This window comes from Oncorhynchus kisutch, unplaced genomic scaffold, assembly GCF_002021735.2.
Source record: "Oncorhynchus kisutch isolate 150728-3 unplaced genomic scaffold, Okis_V2 Okis03b-Okis08b_hom, whole genome shotgun sequence".
In the NCBI taxonomy this organism is placed as follows: domain Eukaryota; kingdom Metazoa; phylum Chordata; class Actinopteri; order Salmoniformes; family Salmonidae; genus Oncorhynchus; species Oncorhynchus kisutch.
The window spans coordinates 5,265,806-5,279,896 of NW_022261980.1; the positions used below are offsets into that span (position 1 = coordinate 5,265,806).

Sequence of the window (14,091 nt, forward strand, 5' to 3'; positions counted from 1 at the left end):
GTAGGCCAGTCATTTACAACTGCGACCTGGCCAAGATAAAGCAAAGCAGTGCGACAAAAACAACAACACAGAGTTACACATAAACAACCGTACAGTCAATAACACAAAATAAAAGAAAAATAGAAAGATCTATGTACAGTGTGTGCAAATGTAGAAGAGTAGGAAGGTAGGCAATAAATAGGCCATAGAGGCGAAAATAATTACAACTTAGCATTAATACTAGTTTGATATATGTGCAGATGATGACGTGCAAGTAGAGATACTGGGGTGCAAAAGAGCAAGAGGGTAAGTGATAATATGGGGATGAGGTAGTCGGGTGGGCTATTTACAGATTGGCTGTGTACTGGTACAGTGATCGTTAAGCTGCTCTGACAGCTGATGCGTAAAGTTAGAGAGGGAGATAAAAGACTCCAGCTGTCAGAGATTTTAACACTAAATGTATCAGAGGCATTGCATGCACAGGCCTACAGGTTTAGTTGTCCACTGTATGATATCATTTTCATAATTGAATATTAATTGAATATAAAATGAAGAGAAGCTTAGGCCTAACCCCAGAGAGATAGAGAGAGAGATATGCCGGTGGCATGCTACGACACCAACATGCATTTCTTTATGTCAGATGGCTACTGCGTCTGCTATACAGATATAGCAATACAGAAGGAGACTAATTTGTTAATTTTCTACTAGAATAATTTGTATAAAGATCAGCATTATATTATTAGATTATAGGAGTAACTCTGGTAGGCCTGAAACAGTCTTCCTCAACTCAAGTTCAACTGTAAAAGTCAGTTGTAGCGCCAGGACTCACTGACTTCATATCATAGGCCTGCAATATGTAAACCTTAATAATAGCCACACCACACCAAACCAAACCATCACAAATGTTTCTAAACTTTATTAGGGAAATATTAAAGTACAGTGCATTGGGAAAGTATTCAGACCCCTTCTCTTTTTCCACATTTTGTTACGTTACAGCCTTATTCTAAAATTGATTAAATCAATTTTGTTCCTCATCAATCTACACACAATACCCCATAATGACAAAGCAAAAACAGGTTTTTAGAAATATTTGCAAATGTATTAAAAATAAAAACAGAAATACCTTAAGTATTCAGACCCTTTGCTATGAGACTCGAAATTGAGCTCAGGTGCATCCTGTTTCTACAACTTGATTAGAGTCCACCTGTGGTAAATTAAATTGATTGGACATTATTTGGAAAGGCACACTCCTGTCTATATAAGGTCCCACAGTTGACAGTGCATGTCAGAGCAAAAACTCAGGCATGAGGTCAAAGGAATTGTCCGTAGAGATCAGAGACAGGATTGTGTCGAGGCACAGATCTGTGGAAGGGTACCAAAACATCTCTTCAGTATTAAAGGTCCCCAAGAACACAGTGTCCTCCATCATTCTTAAATGGAAAAAGTTTGGAACCACCAAGACTCTTCCTAGAGCTGGCCACCTAGTCAAAGTGAGCAATCAGGGGAGAAGGGCCTTGGTCAAGGAGGTGATCAAGAACCCGATGGTCTCTCTGACAGAGCTCCAGAGTTCCTCTGTGGAGATGGGAGAACCTTCCAGAAGGATATCCATCTCTGCAACACTCCACCAATCAGGCCTTTATGGTAGAGTGGCCAGACCGAAGCCACTCCTCAGTAAAAGGCACATGACAGCCCGCTTTGAGTTTCCCAAAAGGCACCTAAAGGACTCAGAAGATCCTCTGGTCTGATGAAACCAAGATTGAACTCTTTGGCCTGATAGCCAAGAGTCACGTCTAGAAGAAACCTGGCACCATCCCCACGGTTAAGCATGGTTGTGGCAGCATCATGCTGTGGGGATTTTTCAGCGACAGGGACTGGGAGACTAGTCAGGATCAAGGGAAAGATGAATGGAGCAAAGTACAGAGAGATCCTTGATGAAAACCTGCTCCAGAGCACTCAGCACCTCAGACTGGTGTGAAGGTTCACCTTCCAACAGGACACTGACCCTAAGCACACAGTCAAAGCAGGAGTGGCTTCAGGACAAGTCTCTGAATGTCCTTGATTGGCCCAGCCAGAGCCAGAACTTGAACCCGATCAAACATCTCTGGAGGGACCTGAAAATACTTGTGCAGCCACACTCCCCATCCAACCTGACAGAGCTTGAGATGATTTGCAGAGCAGAATGGGAGAAACTCCCCAAATACAGGTGTGCCAAGCTTGTAGCGTCATACCCAAGAAGACTCGAGGCTGTAATCGCTGCCAAAGGTGCTTCAACAAAGTACTGAGTAACAGGTCTGAATAGATATGTAAATGTGATATTTTAGTTTTAGTTTTTAGCAAAAAAAAAAAATATATATTGCTTTTTTGTCTTTATGGAGAATTGTGTGTAGATTGATGAGGGGGAGAAACAATTTAATACATTTTAGAATAAGGCTGTAACGTAACAAAATGTGGAAAAGTCAAGGTGTCCTGAATACTTTCTGAATGCACAATAAATCAAGTCATTGTTCATAGAAAAAATACAAGCAGAAAAGCAAATATTAACCAGGAAAAACATACACTACCCTTCCTTGTGCACAGTAAAAAACACACAACCCTCCCCTATTTTGGACCACCCCTCCCCCAGTACATTTCTATCTGTCCCTAATAGTACATGTGTTTTAAGAAAGAGTAGTTTGGTCAATGCTCTGTAGGTGATTCTATCAACAAAAAAACCTAAACATCTCTCCATTCAATAGTAAAATATAAAAAACAAGACAAATGGGAATAACACAAGTTTTTTTATGTTTAGGAAACACCATCTGCTGTCAACTCAGGCAAACCAAATACTGGTAAGTGGGTTAAATTCAATTGTGATCTATGTGGGAGGGGCTGTTTTGGTAGTGATGGAAATATGTCTGTAAAGCTGTACTAAGAAATCTATGCTCAACATATGGCCTACGCACAAATGTATATTGCTCATGATTCATAGACTAGGTCCAATGTTTGTGAAAGGAATATTTTGTGTTAAATATCTTGTAATTTTTCATTACATTTTTTATTTCACCTTTATTTAACCAGGTAAACTAGTTGAGAACAAGTTCTCATTTACAACTGCGACCTGGCCAAGATAAAGCAAAGCAGTGCGACACAAACAACAACACAGAGTTACACATGGAATAAACAAGTGTACAGTCAATTACACAATATTTAAAAAAGAAAGTATATATACAGTGTGTGCAAAGGGCGTGAGGAGTTAAGGCAATAAATAGGCCATAGTAGCAAAGTAATTACAATTTAGCAGATTAACACTGGAGTGATAGATGAGCAGATGATGAGCAGATGATGAGCAGATGATGATGTGCAAGTAGTGATACTGGTGTGCAATAGAGCAGAAAAGTAAATTAAAACAATATAGGGATGAAGTAGGTAGATTGGGTGGGCTATTTACAGATGGACTATATACAGCTGCAGCGATCGGTTAGCTGCTCAGATAGCTGATGTTTAAAGTTAGTGAGGGAAATGTAAGTCTCCAGCTTCAGCGATTTTTGCAATTCGTTCCAGTCACTGGCAGCAAAGAACTGGAAGGAAAGGCGGCCAAAGGAGGTGTTGGCTTTGGGGATGACCAGTGAGATATACCTGCTGGAGCGCGTGCTATGGGTGGGTGTTGTTATCGTGACCAGTGAGCTGAGATAAGGCGGAGCTTTACCTAGGATAAACTTATAGATGACCTGGAGCCAGTGGGTCTGGCGACGAATTTGTAGCGAGGGCCAGCCGACTAGAGCATACAGGTCGCAGTGGTGGGTGGTATAATGGGCTTTGGTAACAAAACGGATGGCACTGTGATAGACTGCATCCAGTTTGCTGAGTAGAGTATTGGAAGCTATTTTGTAGATGACATCGCCGATGTCGAGGATCGGTAGGATAGTCAGTTTTACTAGGGTAAGTTTGGCGGCGTGAGTGAAGGAGGCTTTGTTGCGAAATAGAAAGCCGATTCTAGATTTGAAATTGGATTGGAGGTGTTTGATATGAGTCTGGAAGGAGAGTTTACAGTCTAGCCAGACACATAGGTATTTGTAGTTGTCCACGTATTCTAGGTCAGAACCGTCCAGAGTAGTGATGCTAGTCAGGAGGGCGGGTGTGGGCAGCGAATGGTTGAAAAGCATGCATTTGGTTTTGCTAGCATTTAAGAGCCGTTGGAGGCCATGGAAGGAGTGTTGTATGGCATTGAAGCTTGTTTGGAGGTCAGTTAACACAGTGTCCAAAGAAGGGCTAGATGTATACAGAATGGTGTCGTCTGTGTAGAGGTGGATCAGGGAATCACCCGCAGCAAGAGCAACATCGTTGATATATACAGAGAAAAGAGTCGGCTCGAGAATTGAACCCTGTGGTACCCCCATAGAGACTGCCAGAGGTTCGGACAACAGGCCCTCCAATGTGACACACTGAACTCTGTCTGCGAAGTAGTTGGTGAACCAAGGGAGGCTGTCATCTGAGAAACCTTGAGTCTGCCGATAAAAATAAGTTGATTGACAGAGTCGAAAGCCTTGGCCAGGTCGATGAAGACGCCTGTCTTTTATCGATGGCAGTTATGATATCGTTAGTACCTTGAGCGTGGCTGAGGTGCACCCATGACCAGCTAAGAAACCGGATTGCACAATCATTTTTTATCATACACCATTTCATGATTATTGTAAACAATTCCTGTACAATTGGGATCTGCCAGTCTTGATGTAGTTCCCTGCCACTAGTCTAGCCACACAATTCAGTGTTACTATTAATCTAGCCACGGTACTGTAACTGATCTAGTCCAGCTTCAGGCCCACAGCAGATGGTCTGTCACTAATCTACAGGCCATAGTTATTCCCTACCACATACATGTTAACTCCTCCTTTTCTATCCAAGATCCCTTTCCTTTGTACCGAGATCCCTTTCCTACTTTCTCAATTCCTATATTGCTTTCCTCCTAACCTAGCTCCCTTTTCTACCCTAGCTTCCTCCATTACCTTATCTCCTATCTACTTTCCTATCTTTCTTTTTATTTTACTAGGCGAGTCAATTCAGAACAAATTCTTATTTACAATGACGGTCTAGGAACCGTGGGTTAACTGCCTTGTTCAGGGGCAGAACAACAGATTTTTACCTTGTCAGCTTGGGGATTCGATCTAGCAACCTTTCGGTTACTTGTTCGACGCTCTAACCACTAGGCTACCTGCCTCCCTTTTCCCTATATCCCTTTCCTTATTTTATTTCCTAGCTCTCTTTCCTTCTTTCATTTCCTAGCTCTCTTTCCTACTTTTTTCTAGTTTCTTAATTTTTCCAAAATTCAGTTTGGGATTTTCCTGAATTCTGTTTTCTTGTTAAAAAAATTCCTGGTTTTGTTTTTCACTTTCAAAAATAAAATGTTCACAGAGAAACATGTCAAAGAGTCCATGTCAAAGCCTAAAAGCGCCAACAAGGGTCAATTTTGACACAAAGGGGTCGAAAAATGTCATAATTTCTTAACCTTTTTTTGATCTTTCTGAAATTTTAGGACTATTTTCTGACAAAAACACACAGTTTACCATGATTTCGGTGTTAATAGGGAGGAATGAAGCTTTCGTTCTTTTTTTATTTTTCTTGCTTCCTTTTCTTTCTTAACTTCCTTTCCTCCTTTCCTAGCTCCCTTTCCTCCTTTCCTATTTCTCTTCCTTTCCTGGCTCCCATTTCTAATTTCCTTTCCTAGTCCCCTTTCCTCCTATCCTTTCTGAGCTTCCATTCCTTATTTCCTAGATCTCTTCCTTCCCTAGCTATCTTCCCTTTCCTAGCTCCCTTTTCTCATTTGACTTTCCCAGCTCATTTCCTTTCCTCCTATGCTTTGAGCTTCTTTTCCGTCTTTTCCTATACCCCTTTCCCTATTTTATTTTCCTAGCTCCCTTTCCTTTCTTCCTTTCCTAGCTTAATTTCTTCCTATTCATGCTCTCTTTCCTTAATTTGCTTATTTTCCTCTCCTCCTCTCTTAGCTCCATTTCTTTCCTCCTTTCCTAGGAAAGGGAGCTGGGAAAGGGGGAAATTAGTCTAGGAATCGAGGAAATGAAAGGAAGGAATAGGGAACAAGGAAAGGAAGCTAGGAATGGAGGAAAGGAAACAGAAGTAGGAATGGAGGAGGGGAAAGGAAGCTAGGGAAGGAAAGGGAGCAAGGAAACAAGGAAAGTAAAGGGAGTTAAGAAAAGGATCAGAGGAAGGGGAGACAGAAAATAGAGGGGAGCAGTGGCGATTTTAGCATGTAAATCTTGTTGGTGCAAAAAAAAAAAAAAAGACGGGTGATGCATGCCAGCAAAGCCACTACACAACACAACACTAAACAATACATTAATTGCACTATAACGGTGACAAACGGTGCCCACAAAACTGTTAGGGCCTACATAAAGCTGTCCCAACCTCAGAGTCCCAACAGCAGTCCCAACACCTTACCACTGCTACATCTGGCTATCAGCGGAGCCTTGTCTGGCAGCAAAACAGTTCATTCAGCCTCATTTACTGCCTTTAAAAAAACATAGAATTCAGAACGCGTCGTTCTTACAGTGTTCTCCCAGAACTGTAGGATAAATAAAGGGGTATATAAGCAGACAATGAAACTCTTTCAGTATTCAATGATTACATGTCTACAAAACAAGTTATAGGCTACATGCGCACGACTAAGTCAGAACAGTAGGTGATATTAAGAGGGGAAATAGATTATTAGGGTGAGGCACATGGGCTACTAACAACTTACTACACAATACAGACTTAGTATTACTTTCTCAGCTACAGTAGACATACAGTTGAAGTGGGAAGTTTACATATACTTAGGTTGGAGTCATTAAAACTCATTTTTCAACCACTCCACAAATTTCATGTTAACGAACTAGTTTTGGCAAGTCGGTTAGGACATCTACTTCGTGCATGACACAAGTCATTTTTCCAACAATTGTTTACAGACAGATTATTTCACTTATAATTCACTGTATCACAATTCCAGTGGGTCAGAAGTTTACATACACTAAGTTGACTGTGCCTTTAAACAGCTTGGAAAATTCCAGAAAATGATGGCATGGCTTTAGAAGCTCCTGATAAGCCAATTGACATCATTTGAGTCAATTGGAGGTGTACCTGTGGATGTATTTCAAGGCCAACCTTCAAACTCAGTGCCTCTTTGCTTGACATCATGGGAAAATCAAAAGAAATCAGCCAAGACCTCAGAAAAAACATTGTCAACCTCCACAAGTCTGGTTCATCCTTGGGAGTAATTTACAAACGCCTGAAGGTACCACGTTCATCTGTACAAACAATAGTACGCAAGTATAAACACTATGGGACCACGCAGCCTTCATACGGCTTAGGAAGGAGACGCGTTCTGTCTCCTAGAGATGAACGTACTTTGGTGCGAAAAGTGCAAATCAATCCCAGAACAACAGCAAAGGATTTTGTGAAGATGCTTGAGGAAACAGGCACAAATGTATCCATATCCACAGTAAAATGAGTCCTATGTCGACCTAACCTGAAAGGCCGCTCAGCAAGGAAGAAGCCACTGCTCCAAAACAAGCATACTTCCAAAGTTGTGGAAAAATGGCTTAAGGACAACAAAGTCAAGGTATTGGAGTGGCCATCACAAAGCCCTGACCTCAATCCTATAAAACAATTGTGGGCAGAACTGAAAAAGCACGTGTGAGCAAGGAGGCCTACAAACCTGACTCAGTTACACCAGCTCTGTCAGGAGGGATGGGCCAAAATTCACCCAACTTATTGTGGGAAGCTTGTGGAAGGCTAACTGAAACGTTTGACCCAAGTTAAACAATTTAAATGCAATGGTACCAAATACTAATTGAGTGTATGTAAACTTCTGACCCACTGCGAATGTGATGAAAGAAATTAAAGCTGAAATAAATAATTCTCTCTACTATTATTCTGACATTTCACATTTTAAAATAAAGTGGTGATCCTAACTGACCTAAGACAGGGCATTTTAAATGTATTTGGCTAAGGTGTATGTAAACTTCCAACTTCAACTGTACAGTCGTGGCCAAAGGTTTTGAGAATGACACAAATATGAATTTCCACAAAGTTTGCTGCTTCAGTGTCTTTAGATATTTTTGTCAGATGTTACTATGGAATACTGAAGTGTAATTACAAGCATTTCACAAGTGTCAAGGGCTTTTATTGACAATTACATGAAGTTGATGCAAAGAGTCAATATTTGCAGTGTTGACCATTCTTTTTCAAGACCTCTGCAATCCGCCCTGGCATGCTGTCAATTAACTTCTGGGCCACATTCTGACTGATGGCAGCCCATTCTTGCATAATCAATGCTTTGAGTTTGTCAGAATTGATGGGTTTTTGTTTGTCCACCTGCCTCTTGAGGATTGACCACAAGTTCTCAATGGGATTAAGGTCTGGGGAGTTTCCTGACCATGGACCCATAATATCGATGTTTTGTTCCCCGAGCCACTTAGTTATCACTTTTGCCTTATGGCAAGTTGTTCCATCATGCTGGAAAAGGCATTGTTCATCACCAAACTGTTCCTGGATGGTTGGGAAAAGTTGCTCTCGGAGGATGTGTTGGTACCATTCTTTATTCATGGCTGTGTTCTTAGGCTAAATTGTGAGGGAGCCCACTCCCTTGGCTGAGAAGCAACCCCACACATGAATGGTCTCAGGATGCTTTACTGTTGGCATGACACAGGACTGATGGTAGCACTCACCTTGTCTTTTCCGGACAAGCTTTTTTGTCCCAAACAATCGGAAAGGGGATTCATCAGAGAAAATGACTTTACCCCAGTCCTCAGCAGTCCAATCTCTGTACCTAATGCAGAATATCAGTCTGTCCCTGATGTTTTTCCTGTCGAGAAGTGGCTTCTTTGTGGCCCTTCTTGACACCAGGCCATCTTCCAAAAGTCTTCGCCTCACTGTGCATGCAGATGCACTCACACCTGCCTGCTGCCATTCCTGAGCAAGCTCTGTACTGGTGGTGCCCAGATCTCACGACTGAATCAACTATAGGAGACAGTCCTGGCGCTTGCTGGACTTTCTTGGGTGCACTGAAGCCTTCTTCACAACAATTGAACCGCTCTCCTTGAAGATCTTGATGATCTGATAAATGGTTGATTTAGGTGCAATCGTACCGGCAGCAATATCCTTGCCTGTGAAGCCCTTTTTGTGCAAAGCAATGATGACAGCATGTGTTTCCTTGCAGGTACCCATGGCTGATAGTGGAAGAACAATGATTCCAAGCACCACACTCCCTTTGAAGCTTCCAGTCTCAATCAGCATGACAGAGTGATCTCCAGCCTTGTCCTCGTCAACACTCACACCTGTGTTAACGAGAGAATCACTGACATGATGTCAGCTGGTCCTTTTGTGGCAGGGCTGAAATGCAGTGGAAATGTTTTTGAGGGATTCAGTTCATTTGAATGGCAAAGAGGAACTTTGCAATTAATTGCAATTCATCTGATCACTCTTCATAACATTCTGGAGTATATGCAAATTGCCATCATACAAGCTGAGGCAGCAGACTTTGCGAAAATATATATTTGTGTCATTCTCAACTTTTGTCCACGACTGTATTTACCTCTGTGCCAAATTGTGTGCTTTTATCACAAAGTTTACTGCGGAGTCCACATTTTCAGTTTAGCAGCGTACCGCTTGTATATAAAAAGATTAATTCTTAATTCCTCTATATTAACACAGCAATCATGGTAAATATTGTTTTGTTGTCGTAACTAGTTAAAACAGGGTTTAAAAATTATGACAACTAGGCTCTTTTCCTGGCACAGTTTGTGACAACAGACAATTTCCATAGGAAGAGCATGCCCCCTCTCAACAATTCTTATATTGGGCAGAGTTTCTTGCCTTTACATTTATAGCAATCAACTTGTTCATTCTCAGCTGCTACTGGTCCAAAATACTTACTTCAGGGTGGAAACACAGCTCCTCCTGAGGTTCAGGGGAAGATGGTTACGGACGAGGAAGAGCAGGGGTCCACCTCAGCCCTGTTGGAGAACATTCAGGAGAGTGTGGATCAGGACTTATTGGAGATGCTGGTGGAGAATGTTTTAAAAGACTCTCCTTCTGCATCAGAGAACTTCAGTCTGGAGATCCTGCCTGACTCCTGCTTGGCTGTTGTGACTTTTCAAAATGCAGAAGGTAAATTACTAAAAAAGGGAACACCTTATACAGTACAGTGCTTTCAGAAAGTATCCAGACCCCTTCACCTTTTCCACATTATGTTACGTTACAGCCTTATTCTAAAATGGATAACATATTTTTTCCCCTCATCAATCTACACTAAATTTATTGCAAATTTACAGAAATACCTTATTTACATAAGTATTCAGATCCTTTACTATGAGACTCGAAATTGAGCTCCGGTGCATCCAGTTTCCATTGATCATCCTTGAGATGTTTCTACAACTTGATTGGAGTCCACGTGGTAAATTCAAATGATTGGACATGATGTGGAAAGGCACACACCTGTCTATATAAGGTTCACAGTGCAGTTGACAGTGCATGGCAGAGCAAAAACCAAGCCATGATGTCAAAGGAATTGTCCGTAGAGCTCCGAGACAGGATTATGTCCAGGCACAGATCTAAGGAACGGTACCAAAACATTTCTGCAGCATTGATGGTCCCCAACCTGACAGAGCTTGAGAGGATCTGCAGACAAGAATGGGAGAAACTCCCCAAATACAGATATACCAAGCTTGTACCGTCATACCCAAGATGACTAGAGGCTGTAATAGCTGCCAAAGGTGCTGAATACTTGATATTTCAGTTATTTAAAAAACATCTAAAAACCTGTTCTTGCTTTGTCATTATGGGTTAAATTGTGTAGATTGATGAGGGAAACAAACTATAAAATCAATTTTAGAATAAGGCTGTAACGTAACAAAATCTGGAAAGAGTGAAGGTGTCTGAATACTGTCTGAATGCACTGTAAGTGCCTCATGAGCTAGGTAAAACGTTCGAACCCTATCACTCCAAATGTTGTTTTATTTCTTTGTTTGTGTTTTTACAGTATTTCTACTGTATTATCAACAGTAAAATACTGTAAACCGCACCATACTACAGCTTACTGTTGATTATGGTGCACTGCGGGAAAATGTTGTGGGCGGGGAAAAATTTGCTGTATTTCAAATGGTACTGTAATTCAGCACTGGACCATATTTTTTGAGCAGCGAAAACCTTTTGACCACAAGTGATTGCATGGTATTGTTGTTTCCGTCTCATTATTTTTAGGAGTGCCTTATAAGAGGTTATATTGGTTACAACCGTTAGTGAGAGTGCTGTTCCAATTGAACTCGTATGTGGTTCTAATGGTTGAGCATTTTGCCATGTCCTTTTGGTCTGTTTTGCCCTGCAAGTCGCTGCCAGTTTGGAAGCCTTTGTTAATTAAGGCCTCTAGAAGTGCAAGTGATATAAAACATAACATATTCATTGACATGCTGTAATGTGTAAAAACATTGCCTAACCCTCAACCTACTGTGAAATGCAGACCCCATCACCCCTCAATGAATTGCATTCATGAATTTGTTAATTTAATCATTCATTACAATTACAGTAGCATTAACCTTTTACAGTATAATACAGTCAATTTTACAGTATTGTGCTGTGTGTCATTACACAGTATATGCTTTGATACTGTATTTAGATTACCACGAGCTGCCTGCCTTTAAATAACTGTCAAATTCACAGCAACCCGTTTACAGTGTAGGTCATATACATATTTGGAAAGTTATGGTTTACTGTTTATCTAACATGAAAATGTCCAGTTTTTAATTGAGTTTCAGTGATGTTCGATTTACAGTATGTCAAACTTCAAAGAGAAAATCTCCAGAACATAATTCAACATGATTTGAGTACATTGATTGAAATGAAGAAAAGATCTCAACTAGTCTACTTTTGTTTTGGCAGCGACTGAGCACTTCATGTCAAGCTGCCCCGGGAACAGAAAGTTCATGCAGAAACAATTACGAGTCAAACCCCTGGAGGTTACAACTAAAGTGAAAGTTGAAAACATACCACCTAAGTTTAGTTCAGAACATGTCAGCTTACACTTTGACAAATATGAGGTTGTGGAAGACGTTGTAATGACTGAAGAGGATCAATCTGCAATCATCACCTTTCAAGATCCGAAAGGTAAATTATTGGTATACAGTATGCCTTGGAAAAATGCATATTTTAAAATGATGTATTAACAAATATTTATTGTCTTTTAGCTGTTGACAGAATCCTAAAACAGCAACATAAAGAGATGAAAGTTTTCCCATTTTATGAATCTCTGGGAATGGCCCTGTATGGCAAAGATAGACCCATATTGAAACTCCCTGCTGCCTTCAATGAGAACATTGACCAGGCCATTTGGAGATACCTTTCTGACAAGCAAGGAGTTGCAGAGACCATCCACAAGAATATGGCTGATCACTTCTGCAAAGTAGACTTTCAACAACCTACCGTCCAGTTCAGCCCTCTGCCTTCTCTACTCCAGCAGAAGGATGTCGAAGCCAAGCACATCAACAAGTGGAAGACCACTGCCAAGGCCGTCTTCATTCAAGCATTGTCTAAATTCAAGACCTGGGAGCTCCAGATCCAGGCCAACGCATGGGAAGCATATGAAGGTGCAATACACAAGGAGATGTCAGGGGAAGCAGTGGTTGTAGTTCCTGATAAGCCTAGAGGTATTGTGAAAGTGGTGGGATTGGAAGAAGATGTGGATAGGCTCAAACAAACATTAAATGGGATCATGGACAGGATTGCCAACAGCATTGAGAGGGAGAAGACGGGCATAACAGAGGAGTTCCTACTGCCGCCCTCTACCTACCATATACTTCTGCAAGACGGCCTACAGGACAAAATTGCAAGTGAATTTCCAGAGCTGAAAATGACATACAATCATCAGAATCAGAGTGTAATCTTATTTGGCTTGACACAAGAGGTTTTGGGTGCTAACAGGAAGTTTATGGAAGGAGGAATGGCAGTGAAACGGAGGATGGTGCAATTAGACAACTATGTCTTTGAGTTTCTGCAGAAGAACTATGAGGGAGACGAGGAACAGTTTACCAGTTCCCTTTTCACCTCACAAGGGATTAATGCAGGACTAGAACTAGAAAGAAAGGGAGTACAGCTCCTGGCTGTCTCAGAGGAGGTTCTGAGCGAAGCAGAAAACCAACTAGATACCCTTTTGATTTCACAAGACATCGATGTTGAAGACTCTAATGTTCTGAAGATGTCGGAGTGGCAAGACCTTGTCACTGATCTGGAGAAAGCTTTCAACACTCCATCAAAGAAATTCATCATCAGGACACCTGGTGTGTATCCAAGTCTACAAGTGGTAATATCTGGCTATAAGCAAACTGTTGATTCAGTCCGGAAACAAGTTGATGAGTACTTATGTCAGAATACTCCAGTTGATGAAACTCTTGAGGTCAAGTCTAAGGCCATTGTCAAATTCATCGAGGAACACAACAAAAATGCTTGGTCTGATAAGGTTAAAGACACAGTAAAAGTGTCTTTCAAAGATAAGGCCATTTGCCTTAGCGGCATCAGGGTTTATGTCAAGGACTGCATGGACTTTTTTCAAAACTTCATATCCTCAACATCCTTTGATATGTTGAGAGTCTCCAAGCCTGGCGGAAAGAAGCTCTTCCAGGAAAAGGAGGCCATGTATGTTGAAGACGTCTTCAGACAGACAGGCTGTGTGGTCCATCTGGTTGAAAAAGGATGACCACAAGGTCCAGGCTATGGAGGACACAGATCAGAAGGGGTTTGGGAGCCATGGAAAAAGTCTTCAGCGACATAATCATCCAACTTTCTCGACACAGAACCAGCATAGACTGATTCAGAGCAGGGATGGTTCTGACAGAGTGCAGACCAAAGAGGGGTTGACAATCATCCTGATGAAAGGGAACATCCAGGATGCTATGGTAAACTATCACTATTGCACCCTTTTCCTGGTTTTGTCTCAGTTGTCTTAGTTCATTCTTCATTCAATTTAGATTAATTAAAAACAGAATATACAGCATCAGAGATTACCCATTGGGCACTTAAATGTCATACATTAATAATTGTCATTGAATTAAATCCCCAACTCATTTAAAACCAGACATTAACTATGCAGTGCAA

The 14,091-nt window shown here is 41.2% G+C and overlaps 1 protein-coding gene across 1 annotated transcript in view; it reads left to right on the plus strand.

The window, feature by feature from the left end:
• The window catches only part of LOC109880467 (protein mono-ADP-ribosyltransferase PARP14-like), a 48,377-nt gene that overhangs the window by 14,681 nt on the left and 19,605 nt on the right, over positions 1 to 14,091 (plus strand). The window contains 5 exon segments of the mRNA XM_031812427.1: positions 2,768 to 2,807; positions 9,859 to 10,116; positions 11,884 to 12,108; positions 12,189 to 13,685; positions 13,687 to 13,892. Of these exon segments, the coding sequence (XP_031668287.1) occupies positions 2,768 to 2,807; positions 9,859 to 10,116; positions 11,884 to 12,108; positions 12,189 to 13,685; positions 13,687 to 13,892 (2,226 nt within the window).